The sequence below is a fragment of the Cherax quadricarinatus genome, chromosome 10 (genome assembly GCF_038502225.1).
Source record: "Cherax quadricarinatus isolate ZL_2023a chromosome 10, ASM3850222v1, whole genome shotgun sequence".
Taxonomy (NCBI): Eukaryota; Metazoa; Arthropoda; class Malacostraca; order Decapoda; family Parastacidae; genus Cherax; species Cherax quadricarinatus.
The window spans coordinates 51,592,729-51,608,941 of NC_091301.1; the positions used below are offsets into that span (position 1 = coordinate 51,592,729).

The following is a 16,213-nucleotide window of genomic DNA, read 5'->3' on the forward strand; positions in this document are numbered from 1 at the left end:
CACCCGTCTCTCTCATGCCTTACCTCTGTCACATTCTCATAAAACTCCAGGAAGTTTGTGACAGAGGATTTGCCTTCCATGAATCCGTGCTGGTTGTCGTTTATAATCTTGTTCCACTCCAGGTGCTCCAACACTCTCCTCCTGATAATCTTCTCAATGACTTTGCATACTATATGCGTCAGAGACATTGGTCTGTAGTTTAGTGCCTTGTTTCTGTCTCCTTTCTTAAAAATAAGGACTACATTTGCAGTCTTCCATACCTCAGGTAGTTGCCCATTTTCAAGGGATGTATTGAAGATCGTGGTTAGTGGTGCACAGAGCATTTCTGCTCCTTCTCTAAGGACCCACGGGGAGATGTCCGAACCCCTCGCCTTTGAGGTATCGAGGTCACTTAGGAGCTTCTGCACCTCCTCCTCCGTTGTTTGTATGTCATCCAGCACCTGTTGGTATATTCCCTGGTGGTGTTCCCCCTCTGTGCTGTCTTCTTGGAGCCCTTCCTGTAAATACTTCCTTAAATCTCATGTTGAGCTCCTCACATACCTCGTGATCGTTTCTTGTGAGTTTCCCACCTTCTTTCCTCAGCCTGAACACCTGGTTTTGAATGTTGTCTTCCTCCTAATGTGGCTGTACAGCAGTTTCGGGTCAGACTTGACTTTCGATGCTATGTTATTTTCATATTGTCGCTGGGCCTCCCTCCTTACCTGTGCATACTCGTTCCTGGCTCTTTGACTAATCTCCTTATTTTCCTGTGTTCTCCGCCTTCTGTACTTTTTCCATTCTCTATTATGCTTAATTTTTGCCTCCTCACACCGACAGTCAAACCAAGGGCTCTTTCTGGTCTTCCCATTATTTCTGTTGCCCTTGGGAACAAACCCTTCCTCTACCTCCTTGCATTTTGTTATATATTCCATCATTTCGTTTTTCGACTCTCCTACCAGTTCTCTGTCCCGCTGAGCCTCTTGCTGGATGTTCCTCAAACCAATGTAGTCCCCCCGTTTATAGTCTGACTTTTCCCATTCAACTCCTGTTACCCTCTCCGCTTGCAACTCTACTATGTATTCAAAGCACAGAACCACGTGGTCACTAGCTCCTAGGGGCCTCTCATATGTAATGTCCTCAATGTCCGAACTGCTCAGGGTGAACACAAGGTCCAGTCTTGCTGGTTCATCCTCCCCGCTCTCTCTGGTAGTGTCCTTAACATGTTGATGCATGAGGTTTTTCAGTACCACATCCATCATCTTGGCTCTCCATGTTTCGGGACCCCTGTGTGGCTCCAAGTTTTCCCAATCGATCTCCCTGAAATTGAAATCGCCCATAACCAGTAACTTTGCTCTGCTCGAGTGAACCCTTCTTGCCACCTCAGCTAGTGTGTCCACCATTGCTCTATTACTCTCTTCATATTCCTCTCTTTGCCTCCTGCAGGTCTGTGATGGATTATACATCACTGCAATGACTACCTTGTGCTCCCCAGACTGAAGTGTACCTATTACGTATTCTCTTTCTCCAATCTCGTCCATGCCTCCCATTTCCTCAAATTTCCATCGGTGTTTTACGAGCAGTGCAACCCCTCCTCCCCCTCTGCTCCTTCTATATTTCCTCAGGATCTGATATCCTAGTGGGAAGATTGCATCTGTTACTGTTTCAGTGAGTTTCGTTTCTGTGCCTGCTATGATGTCTGGGGACTTCTCGTTGATTCTTTTATGCCACTCCTCATATTTGTTCGTTATTCCATCCGTATTCGTTTACCAAATCTTCAACTTCTGTTCCAAAACTGTGGTCCTGGGAGGAAATTGGCGTTGGGAGAGTAGGAGCCTTGGTGGGGGCCTATAGGTGGTTGTGGTGGGGGCAGAATTCCCATAGGGGGTTGCTGTAGGTTTTGGGATCGTGGTATGGGGGGTGGGGACAGAGGTATCAGTGTGTGAATGTTGGCTTTGATTGTTCCGTTGCCTTGGGGTTGTCGTTGTTGGAGTCCTTCTGCGGGTGTTTCTGGGGGGTGTGTTTGCCCTTCCACCTGTGTCTGGGTTATTCTGCTTCTCTTCGTCACTTCCTCCCAATCCTCCTCTCGTTTTTGCACTCTCTCTTTCAGTATCCTCCTTTCCTTTTGCATTCTGTCTCGGTCGAGGTACACACTCTGGAATTCCAGTTTGTCTCTCAGCTGTGCTTTTCCCTGCAGGATCATGGTTCGAGTTGATTCTGCCTTGAAAATTACTTTGAGAGGCCGCTTCCTTCTCTTTGCGAACCACCCAATTCCCCGAAAATTTGCCACCTGGGTCATGTAGCGCGCGCACGAGTGTGTGTGTGTGTGTGTGTGTGTGTGTGTGTGTACTCACCTAGTTGAGGTTGCAGGGGTCGAGTCCAAGCTCCTGTGTGTGTGTGTGTGTGTGTGTGTGTGTGTGTGTGTGTGTGTGTGTGTGTGTGTGTATGTGTGTGTGTGTGTGTGTGTGTGTGTGTGTGTGTGTGTGTGTATGTGTGTGTGTATGTATGTGTGTGTGTGTGTATGTGTGTATGTGTGTGTGTATGTGTGTGTGTGTGTGTATGTACTCACCTAGTTGTGGTTGCAGGGGTCGAGTTATAGCTCCTGGCACCGCCTCTTCACTGGCTGCTACTGGATCACTCTCCCTGCACCATTAGCTTTATCATGCCTCGTCTTAAAGCTATGTATGGATCCTGCCTTCACTACATCGCTTCCCAAACTATTCCACTTCCTGACTACTCTATGGCTGAAGAAATACTTCCTAACATCCCTGTGATTCATCTGAGTCTTCAACTTCCAACTGTGTCCCCTTGTTGCTGTGTCCCATTTCTGGAACATTCTGTCTCTGTCCACCTTGTCAATTCCTCTCGGTATTTTATATGTCGTTATCATGTCCCCCCTATCTCTCCTGTCCTCCAGTGTCATCAGGTCGATTTCCCTTAACCTCTCCTCGTAGGACATACCTCTTAGCTCTGGGACTAGTCTTGTTGCAAACCTTTGCACTTTCTCTAGTTTCTTTACATGCTTGGCTAGGTGTGGTTTCCAAACTGGTGCCGCATACTCCAATATGGGCCTAACGTATACGGTGTACAGGGTCCTGAACGATTCCTTATTAAGATGTCGGAATGCTGTTCTGAGGTTTGCTAGGCGCCCATATGCTGCAACAGTTATTTGGTTGATGTGTGCCTCAGGGGATGTGCCTGGTGTTATACTCACCCCAAGACATTTTTCCTTGAGTGAGCTTTGTAGTCTCTGGCCCCCTAGACTTCTTTGCCCTTCCCCAATCTTCATGACTTTGCGTTTGGTGGGGTTGAACTCCAGGAACCATTTTTTGGACCTTGCCTGCAGCCTGTGCAGATCCATTTGTAGTTCTGCCTGGTCCTCATCCGATTAAATTCTTCTCATTAACTTCACATCATCTGCAAACAGACACACTTCTGAATCTATTCCTTCCATCATGTCGTTCAGATATACCAGTAACAGCACTGTTCTTAGGATTGACCTCTGTGGAACCCCACTCGTCACAGGCGCCAACTCTGACACCTCGTTACGTACCATGATTCGCTGATATCTTCCCGATAGGTATTCCCTAGTCCATTGCAGTGCCTTCCCTATTAAACCTGCCCAGTCCTCCAGCTTTTGCACAAATTTATGTGGAACTGTGTCACGAGCGTTCTTACAGTCCAAGAAAATGCAATCTACCCACCCCTGTCTCTCTCCTGCCTTACCGCTGTCACCCTGTCATAGAACTCCAGTAGGTTTGTGACAGGATTTTCCATCCCTGAAACCGTGATTGCTCTCGTTGATAAGCTCATTCCTTTCTAGGTGCTCCAACACTCTTCTTCTGATAATCTTCTCCATGAGTTTGATTACTATACATGTCAGTAACACTGATCTGTACTTTAATGCTTTGTGTCTATCTCCTTTTTTTTAAAAAAATGGAACTACATTTGCTGTCTTCCATACCTCAGGTAGTCATCCTGTTTCGATACATGTGTTGAAGATTGTTGTTAGTGGCACACATAGCGCCTCTGCTCCGCCTCTCAGGACCCATGGAGAGATGTTATCCAGCCCCATCACCTTTGAGGTATCTAGCTCGCGTAGCTGCCTCTTTACTTCCTCCTCGGTTGTATGTATTGTGTCCAACATTAGATGGTGTACCCCGCCTCTCCATCTTTCTGGAGTCCCTTCTGTCTCCTCTATGAATGTTTCACTGAATCTCATGTTGAGTTCCTCACATACTTCTCGATCATTCCTTGTGATCTCCCCTCCTTCCTTCCTCAGCCTGATTACCAGGTCCTTGACTGTTGTTTTTCTCCTGATGTGGCTGTACAACAGCTTGGAGTCACATTTGGCTTTCGCTGCTATATCATTTTCGTATTGTCGCTGGCCTTCCTTCTTACCTGTGCATAGTCATTTCTGGCTCTACGATTGCTGTCCTTATTCTCTCTCCTCTTCAAGGGGGGCTCCTTGGCGTGGTGAAGAGGCTCTTGGTCTGAGGAATTAGCCCTGTCGGTCTTCTTCCTCAGACCGAACCTAATTACCCCCCATTCTCCCCTCCCCTATCCCATCCTCCCCATCCTCCCCTTTTTCCATTCCTCCTCCTCCTCCTCACCCCTCCCTTTTGCCCTTCCTCTTTTTAGCCTTCGTGATTTCTCCCACAGGCGCGCTAGTTCCTAGGTAGGGGAAAGGACACCGGGGTCGATCCCATTCCGTTGAGGTTTCTTGGCGGTGGCGTAGTTTGCCGTGGAATCTGGATTGCCTAGGGATGTCCCGATCCCTCTCCGGTATCCCGGAGTAGCTTTGGGTGTCTTTTGGGCGACGGGTGTATCTCTGGAAGCCACCTTTCGGATTCCGGGGGTGGTGGCTGAAGGAGGTATGCTTTGTGGCGGATATCCGGCCGCCCTCTCTTTTGTCCACCGAGGTAGCTCGGCAGATGTGAGGTTGCTATCCCGGATTGCTGGTTTACTGGCATGAAGGGTAGGGTATGGCACGGGTTCCATGCTGCATCTGCGCTACTAGCGGTGTCGAGTCCTCTTGGGCGCGGAGGGAGATTTCCGGCCCTTTCATTCCTCCTGGGAACTATTCCTCCCCGCTCCCCCCTTTTTTTATTCTTTTTTTTGTTTTTATTTTCTTTTCTTCTTTCTTTTTTTTTTCTTAAAAACAAAAAGCAAAGGAGTAACCTAACCATGGCAGCCCTAGTCCATGAAACCACTACCCCCGGGCCCCTTCTTGATACCGCACCCCATTCTGACCCTGCCTTGTGTTTAGACCACTCTTCGGACACTCCTGATGCCCCTGTACCTCTTGCTGGTGCTGTTTCCTCACCCGCTTCAGGTACCGGGGCTTCGACTGACTCCTTCGATTTGTCTGAACTCCGCTCTCCTTTGACTATGCTTCCGGCTTCTCCCTCTACGGTACGGCAATTTTCGAATCGCCCACCCATTTCATGCCGGACCAACTCCGGTCCTACTCCTAAACGCCAACGTCAATCTCCTGATGATGCTCCGTCGTTACCTTCCCATTCTACTCGGAAACGACCGACACGTCAAGCACTCCCTCTCCACGCTCAGTTTCGGACCACACAATGGACTAAATTCTTTACTTTAAGACCAACTTCTTCTTCTGCCTACCTTTCTGACCATAGTATTGCCAAAGCGCTCCTGCGTCATGTTGGCAGAGATATTTCATTTCACGCTCTCAAGAGCGGTACGCGCATCGTCACTGTCCAGAATGCTACCCAAGCTCATGATCTTTCTCTCCTTTCGAATATCGATACTACTCCTATCACTATTGAAAAACATCTTTCTCTCAATTCTTGTAGTGGTACTGTCATTCTGCCCCATACCATAGTCCAACAGAATTTCCAGTCATGTGGCAATGACATTTTTGAACAGCTGGAACTCCAGGATCTCCCAATCCTCAAAGTAGACACTTATGTCCTTCCTGCCCGGGGGCGGAGACGTTACCCTTGCAATGTGGCTCGTTTAACTTTTGACAGCCGAGAACTCCCGTCCTCTGTATATGTCGCGGGACATCGGTTACAAGTTCGAAAGGTGATACCTACACCGCAACAATGTAGAAATTGCTGGCGTTTTGGTCACCCAGCGAAATATTGCAGATCTATGGCCGAATGCCCAGTCTGTGGTGCCGACAACCATTCTAATACATCTTGCAGTCAACCTCCATCTTGCCTTAATTGTAATGAAGCTCACCCTTCGTACTCCCGCCGTTGCCAGGTCTACTTAAATGAACGTGAAATCCGTTGCCTCAAAGAGGCAGAAGGTCTCCCTTATGCTATGGCAGTTACTCATCTCTGCCTCCAAGGGAGACTACCCCGTGTTTCTTATTCTCGTGTTTCCAAACATCCCCCCACTTCTGGGGTCCCATCTTCTGCAGCCTCCTCTGTTGTTACCCCTCCCATAGCCATTACGGCATCTAATCCTTTTGCTGTCCTTGGCTCTGACGTCCCGACTACAACTCAGTCTGTTCTCACATCTTCGCGTCCTTCCTCACAAGCCCCAGTATCGACAAGACCTCGTACGACACCTAATACCAATCGCCCCTCTACTCAGAAGTCCAAAAAATCCACATTGCTCAAATCTTCTTTGCCCCTTCCTTCCCTTCTTCCACCTCCACACGTTACCTTTCCAGTCTCTGTACCTAGTTCTTCCCCTCTCTCTGGCTCTATTACAAGTGTGGAGATTCACCCTCCTCCTCGTACTATGCCTTCCACCCCCGTCCCCTCCCAAGTTTCTCCCTCTTCTGTCACCTCCCAGGTTTCTACCTCTTCTGTCCCCCCCCACACTTCATCTCCAGTCCCTTACACTTTTCCCTCCCCCTCTACTTTGGTACAGTCCATTACTGTCCCAATCTTTACTCACCCTCCTCCTCCTATCTCCAATATGGTTTCCCATACATCTTTGAATTCAGAAACACTTGAAGCCATTTCAGAATATATTGCAGAGACTAAACCTTCAATGGACACTGATTCACTTCCTGTTCCTTCTCTTCCCTCTCCTCCATCTTCACAACCCCATTCTTCGCAACGCTCCGTTCCTTCGCTACTTGAACATCTTCCAATGCCACCACACGTTGACTTTTCTAACCCCTCTAGTCCGTAGGTGCCTTTACCTACAGATTCCTGATATTTTCTTCATCGCTAATCATGGCCTATTTACAGTGGAATATCCGCGGCCTCAGGGGTAATCGGGGTGAGCTTCAGATGTTGCTTTCCAGGTTTTCCCCTGTTGGTGCTTGCTTACAAGAACCAAAATTACACTCGGCTGTTTTCCAACCTATCTCAGGCTATAATTTATTGTATTCTTCGGATCCTTTCTCAGATGGGACCTTTAATGAAAGTGCCCTTCTTCTACGCAATGATATTCCGTACTGTCAACTATTTGTCCATACCTCGCTGCATTACACTGCAGCCCGTATCCACTTGAATAAGTGGTTTACAATATGTTCTTTATATCTCTCTCCTTCTCGAGCATTTTCTATCCCAGACTTTGCCTTTCTTGTTTCATCCTTACCACCACCACTTCTGTTACTTGGTGATTTTAATGCCCACCATTTCCTCTGGGGGGGGTCTCATTGTGACTCACGTGGCATTCAGTTGGAGGCTTTTCTTGCCTCTCACCCCCTCCATGTTTTAAATACGGGTACTCCCACCCATTTTGATCCTCGTACTCATACTCTCTCTTGCATCGATCTATCAGTCTGCTCTTCCTCCACAGCACTAGACTTCACCTGGTCTGTTCTACCAGACTTACATGACAGCGATCATTTTCCGATCATTCTTACTTCTCCTTCCTATTCACCACCTTCCCGTAGCCCTCGCTGGCAATTTGATCGGGCAAATTGGGATCTTTACTCACACCTCACTGCTTTTAGTGAGGTTCCTTCTTCATCCTCCATTGATGAGCTCCTACACATCTTCTCGACATCAGTTTATACCGCAGCTTCTCATTCTATACCCCACACCTCAGGCAGGCATTCTCAGAAGTGCGTGCCTTGGTGGTCTCCTGCTTGTGCTCGTGCAGTACGTTTGAAACGTGCTGCATGGGGCAGGTACCGGTACAATAGAACCGCTGAGAGACTTGTTGATTTTAAGCAGAAGCGTGCGATCGCTCGCCGTGTCATCCGTGAAGCTAAACGCACTTGTTGGCGAGACTATGTTTCCACCATCACCTCTGCTTCTTCTATGAGTGCAGTCTGGAAAAAAGTGAGGAAATTGAGTGGTAAATACTCTCCTGACCCGGCTCCTGTTCTACGGGTCACTGGTGTTGATATAGCAAACCCTCTCGACGTTGCCATTGAACTTGGCACACATCTGGTCCGTATTTCCCGAGGGCTCCATCTATGCCCCTCGTTTCTTTCCTCAAAGTCTGCCAGAGAGTTAGTACCCTTGGACTTTTCTTCTCTCGGAGAAGAACAGTATAATGTGCCTTTTACACTTCAAGAACTGGAGGCAACGCTCTCAGCTTGCCGATCATCGGCAGCTGGGCCTGATGACATTCATATTCGTATGTTACAACATTTACATCGGTCAGCCCTTGTAGTCCTCTTACACCTCTTCAATCTTATTTGGGCACAAGGAGTTCTTCCCCAGCTGTGGAAATCTGCCATTGTTCTCCCTTTCCGCAAACCGGGTACTACAGGACATGATGCCTCCCACTATCGCCCCATCGCTCTTACAAGTGCAGTTTGCAAAGTGATGGAACGCCTCGTAAATCGACGTTTAATGTGGTATTTAGAGACTCACAACAGTCTCTCCGCTAGTCAATATGGCTTTCGTAAGGGTCGTTCTACCATAGACCCCTTACTACGCTTGGATACGTATGTTCGTAATGCCTTTGCGAATAATCACTCAGTTATTGCCATATTTTTTGACCTTGAGAAGGCATATGACACAACTTGGAGGTATAATATTTTGGCCCAGGCCCATTCCTTAGGCCTCCGAGGCAATCTACCATCCTTCCTTAAGAACTTTTTAACTGACAGACATTTCCGTGTTCGAGTCAATAATGTTCTTTCCCCGGACTTCGTCCAAGCTGAAGGTGTCCCTCAGGGATGTGTTCTAAGCACAACACTTTTTCTCCTTGCTATAAATGATTTGGCCTCTGTTCTTCCACCCAATATTTGGTCATCACTCTATGTTGATGACTTCGCTATTGCTTGTGCAGGCGCTGACTGTCACCTTATTGCAGTTTCTCTCCAGCATGCGGTCGACCGTGTTTCCACTTGGGCCACCACACATGGGTTTAAATTTTCAAGTACCAAAACTCACCAAATTACTTTCACTAGACGCTCTGTTATCTCCGATCATCCTTTGTATCTCTATGGCTCCCGTATCCCCGAACGTGATACAGTCAGGTTTCTAGGCCTTCTCTTTGACCGTCGGTTAACCTGGAAACCTCACATTACCTCTCTGAAGGCAACTTGTCACAGCCGGCTAAACCTTCTTAAAACCCTTGCTCATCTTTCCTGGGGAGCTGATCGTCGAACTCTGCTTCGCCTACATTCAGCCCTCGTTTTATCGAAACTCGATTATGGTGACCAGATTTATTCCGCGGCCTCTCCTGCTACTCTCTCTAGCCTTAACTCTATCCATCACCAAGGCTTACGTTTGTGCCTTGGTGCTTTTCGCTCTTCCCCTGTTGAGAGCCTCTATACAGAAGCAAATGTTCCATCCTTGTCTGATCGCCGTGATGCCCATTGCCTTCGTTACTATGTACGCGCTCACGATCTACACAATCCTTCCATTTATAGAATGGTCACCGATATTAGTAGACATTCTTTATTCGTTCGCCGCCCCTGTTTGCTCCGTCCCTTTTCTCTTCGCCTACTTTCACTCTTGTCTTCCCTTCAGTTACCACCTTTATATGTTCATGTAGCATCTCACTTTTCCCTACCCCCCTGGGAAGTTCCAGCTGTTCGGGTCTGTTCTTTCTCACTCCCTTGCTCGAAAGCTCAACTGCCTACGGTGGCTTCCCGCTCTCTTTTTCTTGATCACTTCCACTCTCATTCTCATGCCACCGCTGTGTACACAGATGGCTCTAAGTCTTCAGACGGCGTCGGATTCGCAGCAGTGTTTCCGGACAGCGTCGTACGAGGGCATTTACTATCTTCAGCTAGCATTTTTACTGCTGAACTGTATGCCATTCTTGCAGCACTTATTCGTATCGCATCTATGCCTGTGTCATCATTTGTAGTAGTCTCAGACTCCCTTAGTGCTCTACAGGCTATACGAAAATTTGATACATCTCATCCCCTAGTTCTCCGTATCCAACTTTGGCTACGCCGTATCTCTACCAAACATAAAGATATTGTTTTTTGTTGGGTCCCTGGTCATGTCGACGTACAGGGCAATGAACAGGCAGACACTGCTGCGCGGTCAGCAGTATATGACCTACCAATTTCCTATCGAGGTGTTCCATTTCTGGACTATTTTGCTGCAATAGCTACCCACCTTCGCACCCGTTGGCAACAACGTTGGTCAACTCTGCTCGGTAACAAACTTCATTCTATTAAACCGAGCATAGGTTACTGGCCGTCTTCTTGTCATCAGTGCCGAGGTTGGGAGACCACTCTCTCCCGCCTTCGCATTGGCCACACTCGTCTTACTCATGGGTATCTCATGGAGAGGCACCCTGTTCCTCTCTGTGAGCAGTGTCAAGTTCCAGTATCGATTAGCCACATTCTGTTAGACTGCCCTCTCTATCAACGAGCACGCAGAATTTACCTCCAACGTCGTCTTCGTTCTCCTACTCTCTCTTTACCTTCCCTTCTTGCTGATGGACCCTCCTTTAATCCTGACTCTCTCATTGACTTCTTGACAACGACTGATTTACTCCACAAACTCTGATGATACTTTTCGCACTCCCCTCAGCCCTTTCTGGTTCAGTCTCTTGCTGCCCTTTACCCTTTCACCATCCACTGCCCCGCTGTTATCCGTAACCTGTTGCTCATCCATCTCCCTTTTGCCACCTGATGCCCTCGCTTCCTTCCTGCCCTGCAGCGCTGTATAGTCCTTGTGGCTTAGCGCTTCTTTTTGATTATAATAATAATAATAATGTCCTTATTCTCCTGGGTCCTTTGCTTTATATACTTCTTCCTTTCTCTGGCACACCTGGTTTTGGCCTTTCTATACCTTTGGGTGAACGATGGGCTCATCTTGGCCTTCTCGTTATTTCTGTTTCCCTTGGGCACAAATCTCTTCTCAGCTTCCTTGCATATTGTTGTCACATATTCCATCATCTCATTTACTGATGTTCCAGCTAATTCTCTGTCTCACTGAGCCTCGTGCAGGAAATTCTTCATGCTTGTGTAGTCCCCTCTCTTGTCGTTTGGCTTCATTCAGCCTGCCCTTCCTGCTTCCCTCTCCACTTATTTTATGTATTCGAAGCTCATAACCACGTGGTCACTGGCCCCGAGGGGTCTTTCATATGTGATGTCCTCAATATTTGCACTACTCAAGGTGAATACAAGATCCAATCTTGCTGGTTCGTCTTCTCCTCTCTCTCTGGTAGTGTCCCTTAAGTGTTGGTACATGAGATTTTCCAGTACCACCTCCATCATCTTGGCCCTTCAAGTTTCTGAGCCCCCTTGTGGCTCCAGGTTTTCCCAGTCAATTTACCTGTGACTGAAGTCACCCACAATCAGCAGCTTTGCCCGGCTGGCATGAGCTCTTCTGGTGACTTTAGTCAGTGTGTGTGTGGAGGGGAGGTGAGGGGGAGGTGAGGGGGAGGTGAGGGGGAGGTGAGGGGGAGGTGGGGGGGAGGTGAGGGGGAGGTGAGAAAACTCGCCTGTGAAAGGAAACACAGGAGAAAAAGAGGCGAATTTTTTCAGAATTCATTAAATTAATATACTGTCTGTATTTACACTTCAGTCTACAGAGAGGTTTTCCAGAAACATTATTTTCATTACATTCTGAATGTAATTCATATACAAGTACATACATACACATGCATACATACACATACATACATATGAAACAGGCCTATTGTCTAATCGACACGTGCCTAGGACGAAATGGTAACTAACATACATACATACATACATACATACATACATACATACATACATACATACATACGTACATACAGACATACATACACATACATATTCTCATGAATACACATACAAACATATATACAAATCAATACATACGTATACACATACAATGATTGAGCAGTTCTCGTCTAGCATGGTCTTTAGGATGGAGTCGTACTCTCAGTTTGCTGCTGACAGGATGTAGATCATCGTAAAATGTAAATTACCTTTTAAACAAGGTAGACAACATCATTGGCATCATTAATAATAATAATAATAATAATAATAATAATAATAATAATAATAATAATAATAATAATAATTTTATTTCTACAAGTACATGTACAAGGTAGACAGACCATAGCTGACATCAGTGACGTACTACTATATAGAAAGCCCCTTATTATGCGGAGTTTTTCGGGCAAATTAGATCAGTTTTGTCCCAAGATGCAACCCACACCAGTCGACTAACACCCAGGAACCCACTGTATTGGTGGGGAACATAGAGAACCGGTGTAAAGAAACAGGCCCAATGTTCTTGTCCTCGCCGGGAATCAAACCTGGGCCCTCGCCATGTGAAGCGAGAGCTTTAGCCACCAGACCATCAGGCCATCTCTCCATCTGTCGGAGAATTTTCTTTCTTTTTCAACATCTCTTCAATGACATTAAGTTCAATGGGGCACCGAGAAATCTATAAGTAGTGAAATCAACGACTCTGACTTCTTGTAGAGCAACTGAGACTTGTTCGACGGTGTGTTTCCTGGAAGATAACGGTTCACTTTCGAAGGATCGACTGTGAGAAGTATTTTTTCCATCTGTACTCTTTGATAATTCTTATGTCTTCCAGAAGGAATTCTATGTGCCATCAGACACGAACCAGATCTTGAGATCGTTAGCTAGGTCTATGTGATTTTTTTGAGGGCGAAGCAGAAAAGAAGAGGGTCAAAAGGTTTCCCTTGTTGGAGACCTTCACGGATCAACTTTGTGTTTACTAAAGAGAAGTTTCTGGTCACTGTTGTAGCAAGAGTAGTTAAATGGATAAAATGTAGGAAAATGGTGATGGGCAGCTCTGAGTTAAATGTCCTTTTTACTGACGAAAAATTTAATTTGACGAGGGATTTATGGCACACGAGGTTAATGATGAATACATGGACTGCGGCTTCCCAATCTTGGTCTGACATGGCTCACAAGGTGGTGTAGGGAGTTCTCAATGGCAATTGTCCTGATTCGTTATTTTTTTAATGCACAGAGGGATGCACCAAAAAGGAGATATGCTGAATTTGCTCAGGAACGCCACTGTCGCTATAGATAGTGGCTACTGTTGTGATCTCGGAAAGAAGTCACTCTACAACAACTCCGACTGTTGGATTGAGCATTTGTTTGATGTGATGTGGCCTTGATCCAGTGAAACCACCCATAGATCCCGGAGGGAATAACACGGCAACTTTCTACACTTCTGGTTATTGGACTGTCAGTGGCTGTACTCTGGTTTAGGTGTCGTGAGGAACATTGTCGTTGTTATGAGCGTTGGTTCGTGCTTTTTTTTTTACTTTGTAAGGCTTCGGTGTGGTTAATTTCTTGGCGACAATTGTTTCAATGCTAGTGATTAGTCTGATCTCGCCTGCTGTATTCCCTTCCTTTATTTTCTTGTTGATTTGTGAGGGAATTAATTTATTGCTCAGTGATAGATATTTCCAGGAACTCGTCCCACCTGGGTGGAACGACCAGGCAGACATTACCACACAGGAGGAGGGCATTACTGATCTTTTCAAAACAGTCAGCCAATTTAGCATCATGTTTGAGTACTTACTGCCTTAGGGATGTCTAGCAGAGTCCTGACCGATGTTAATTTAATTGATTCTCGAGTTTATTTGTTGTGGTGAAATTTGAACAGTTTGTCGCTTGTTTCTGCCAAATGTTCGGAACGTTGTATCGCTCGTGAGGCCAGATCACACAGAAAGAGAATGAAACAAGGTGCAGATGATATACCCGGCGTTAGAAAAAAGTTAACGTTGCTGAGGAATCTGCGGCTGGGTGGTTTAAAGCGTTCGTTTTTCAGCTATATACACTCACACGGAGAGCTCGTACGTTACATATCTATATCTCTTTAAAAGGTAAAGATAAGGTGACCAGGCCGCACAGACTTGGAGAAGTAATTTTGAGAAAGAGAAGCGGACAGACAGAAAGAGGGACAGAAAAACAGAATTACAGAGTGAAACAGACGGACAGGAGAAACTAAAGTTATTCCATTCATATTGCGCCAGAGGGAATAGGAGGCAATTAGGTTCGATTCCGAGAAGGGGAGGTCAGATGAGTTTTCTTGCAATAAGAATCCATCGCCAGCATCAGTGAACCTTCCTTGAGCAAAGCGAGAACTGAACAAATGAAAATCGTTGAAAAAGACACATTCAGTACCTGGATAAAGGTAAAGATACGTAGATAATTGTCGATTTGTTTACCATTAATGAATGACAGTAGCGGTAATGCTGAATTATCATTTGTTTAAAGAAAATAAATATGAGTGGAGATGTTAATGATTTGATTTAAGAATGGAGAACTTAATGATGTAGTGGGAAACCACAGTAGGAGAATTTAGAGTGCAATGGAGGTGGGATCTAAATTAAATGTTTAACATGAGATTAAACAATAAATAATAATTTATTAAGGAATAAAAGATTAAAAACCGAGTATAAATATACAACGAATACTGAAGTTTACCTTGGTAATAGTTTACTAGACTACGCATTGGTACATAAAACGTTGATGGGAACACTATAGGATGTGTATGTTGTCAGAGTGACTGCTACGTCAGATCATTATTTAGTAATAATTACATTATTAGTAAGAAGATGAAGTAAGAGTAGAGTGATGTCTGTGAGGAAGAGAGAAGTGAATGTGAGTGAAAATAAGGTGATAGTCAATAGAAGGTATGAGCAACAGTTCATAATACAGTTGGATAAAGTGAGGTAATGAGAAGGCCAAGGAGGAATCTTGTTTATATAAGCACACCAAAAATGCGTGATGACTGGAGTGTGAGTCTGACCTGATATAAGAATGATGGAAAAAGATAATTACGAACACACGATAGTGTCTTCGTAATTATCTTTGAATCAGTCTTCATAAATAAGAGTCTGTTTTTATAAATAATTTTAACCGTATATTTCTAGATTCGTCTTTTTTTTCTTTCTTGACCTGCATGATCTATTGTAACCTAACAGTGGGATACGACTCGAGCGAACTGCAGCCGTCGTGGTATGGGGACACAGCAGTGGAATTTGCCAACTTGATGATAACTCACGGATATGAGCTGACTGAGGTCAAGACCTCAGCCAAGACCGTCGTCACAGCACACAGTGAGTCTAAACCTAACTTTTCCTGGTCCCGTTATCCTCTCTGTGTTCAACATGTGTAATATACACTCTGCATGCATTTCGTAAAGACTATTCCACGATACCTCTATATATCTCCCGTGCTGACTGCTGATGCCGCTGTTCCTCGCCCACTCATGTACTTGCCTTACATATTTTTAAAGCTGCCCAAGGCTTTAGAATAATAATAATAATAATAATAATAATAATAATAATAATAATAATAATAATAATAATAATAATAATATCTTTATTTCTTCATCAATGACATAGTACTATATAGAAAGCCCTTTGTTATGCAGAGCATTTCGGGCATATTAGGTCAATTTTGTCCCAGGATGCGACCCACATTAGTCGACTAGCACCTAGGTACCCATTTTACTGATGGGTGAACATGGACAGCAGGTGTCTTGAGGAAACACGTCCTAATATTTCCTGCCGTACCGGAGAATTGAACCCCGGACCTCAGTGTGTGAGCTGAGTGCGCTACTCGGAAGTTAGACACACTCACCCACAACTCCATTCCACGGCTTGCGAGCCGTGTCTTGGTTAGATACTTTGAGCAAGTTATTTGTCTCCCCCCTTTATTTATTCCTGTCTTTCATTTATTTTCCTTCCTTCCTTCCTTCCTTCCTTCCTTCCTTCCTTCCTTCCTTCCTTCCTTCCTTCCTTCCTTCCTTCCTTCCTTCCTTCCTTCCTTCCCTTTAATTCTACAACTTACCAGAGAGTGGCTCTGGTGGCCTGGTGGTTAACGCTCTCGCTTCACACGGTGAGGGCCTGGGTTCGATTCCCAGCCAGAGTAGAAACATTGGAC

General features: G+C 45.6%; 1 protein-coding gene across 2 annotated transcripts in view; it reads left to right on the forward strand.

Moving 5' to 3' along the window:
* LOC128688079 (glycine receptor subunit alpha-2) overlaps window positions 1-16,213 on the forward strand; it is a 135,137-nt gene that overhangs the window by 101,966 nt on the left and 16,958 nt on the right. For both annotated transcript variants that reach the window (XM_070083819.1, XM_070083820.1), the window contains exon 7: window positions 15,250-15,384. In XM_070083819.1, coding sequence (XP_069939920.1) covers window positions 15,250-15,384 — 135 coding nt within the window. The remainder of the gene's footprint in view (window positions 1-15,249; window positions 15,385-16,213) is intronic.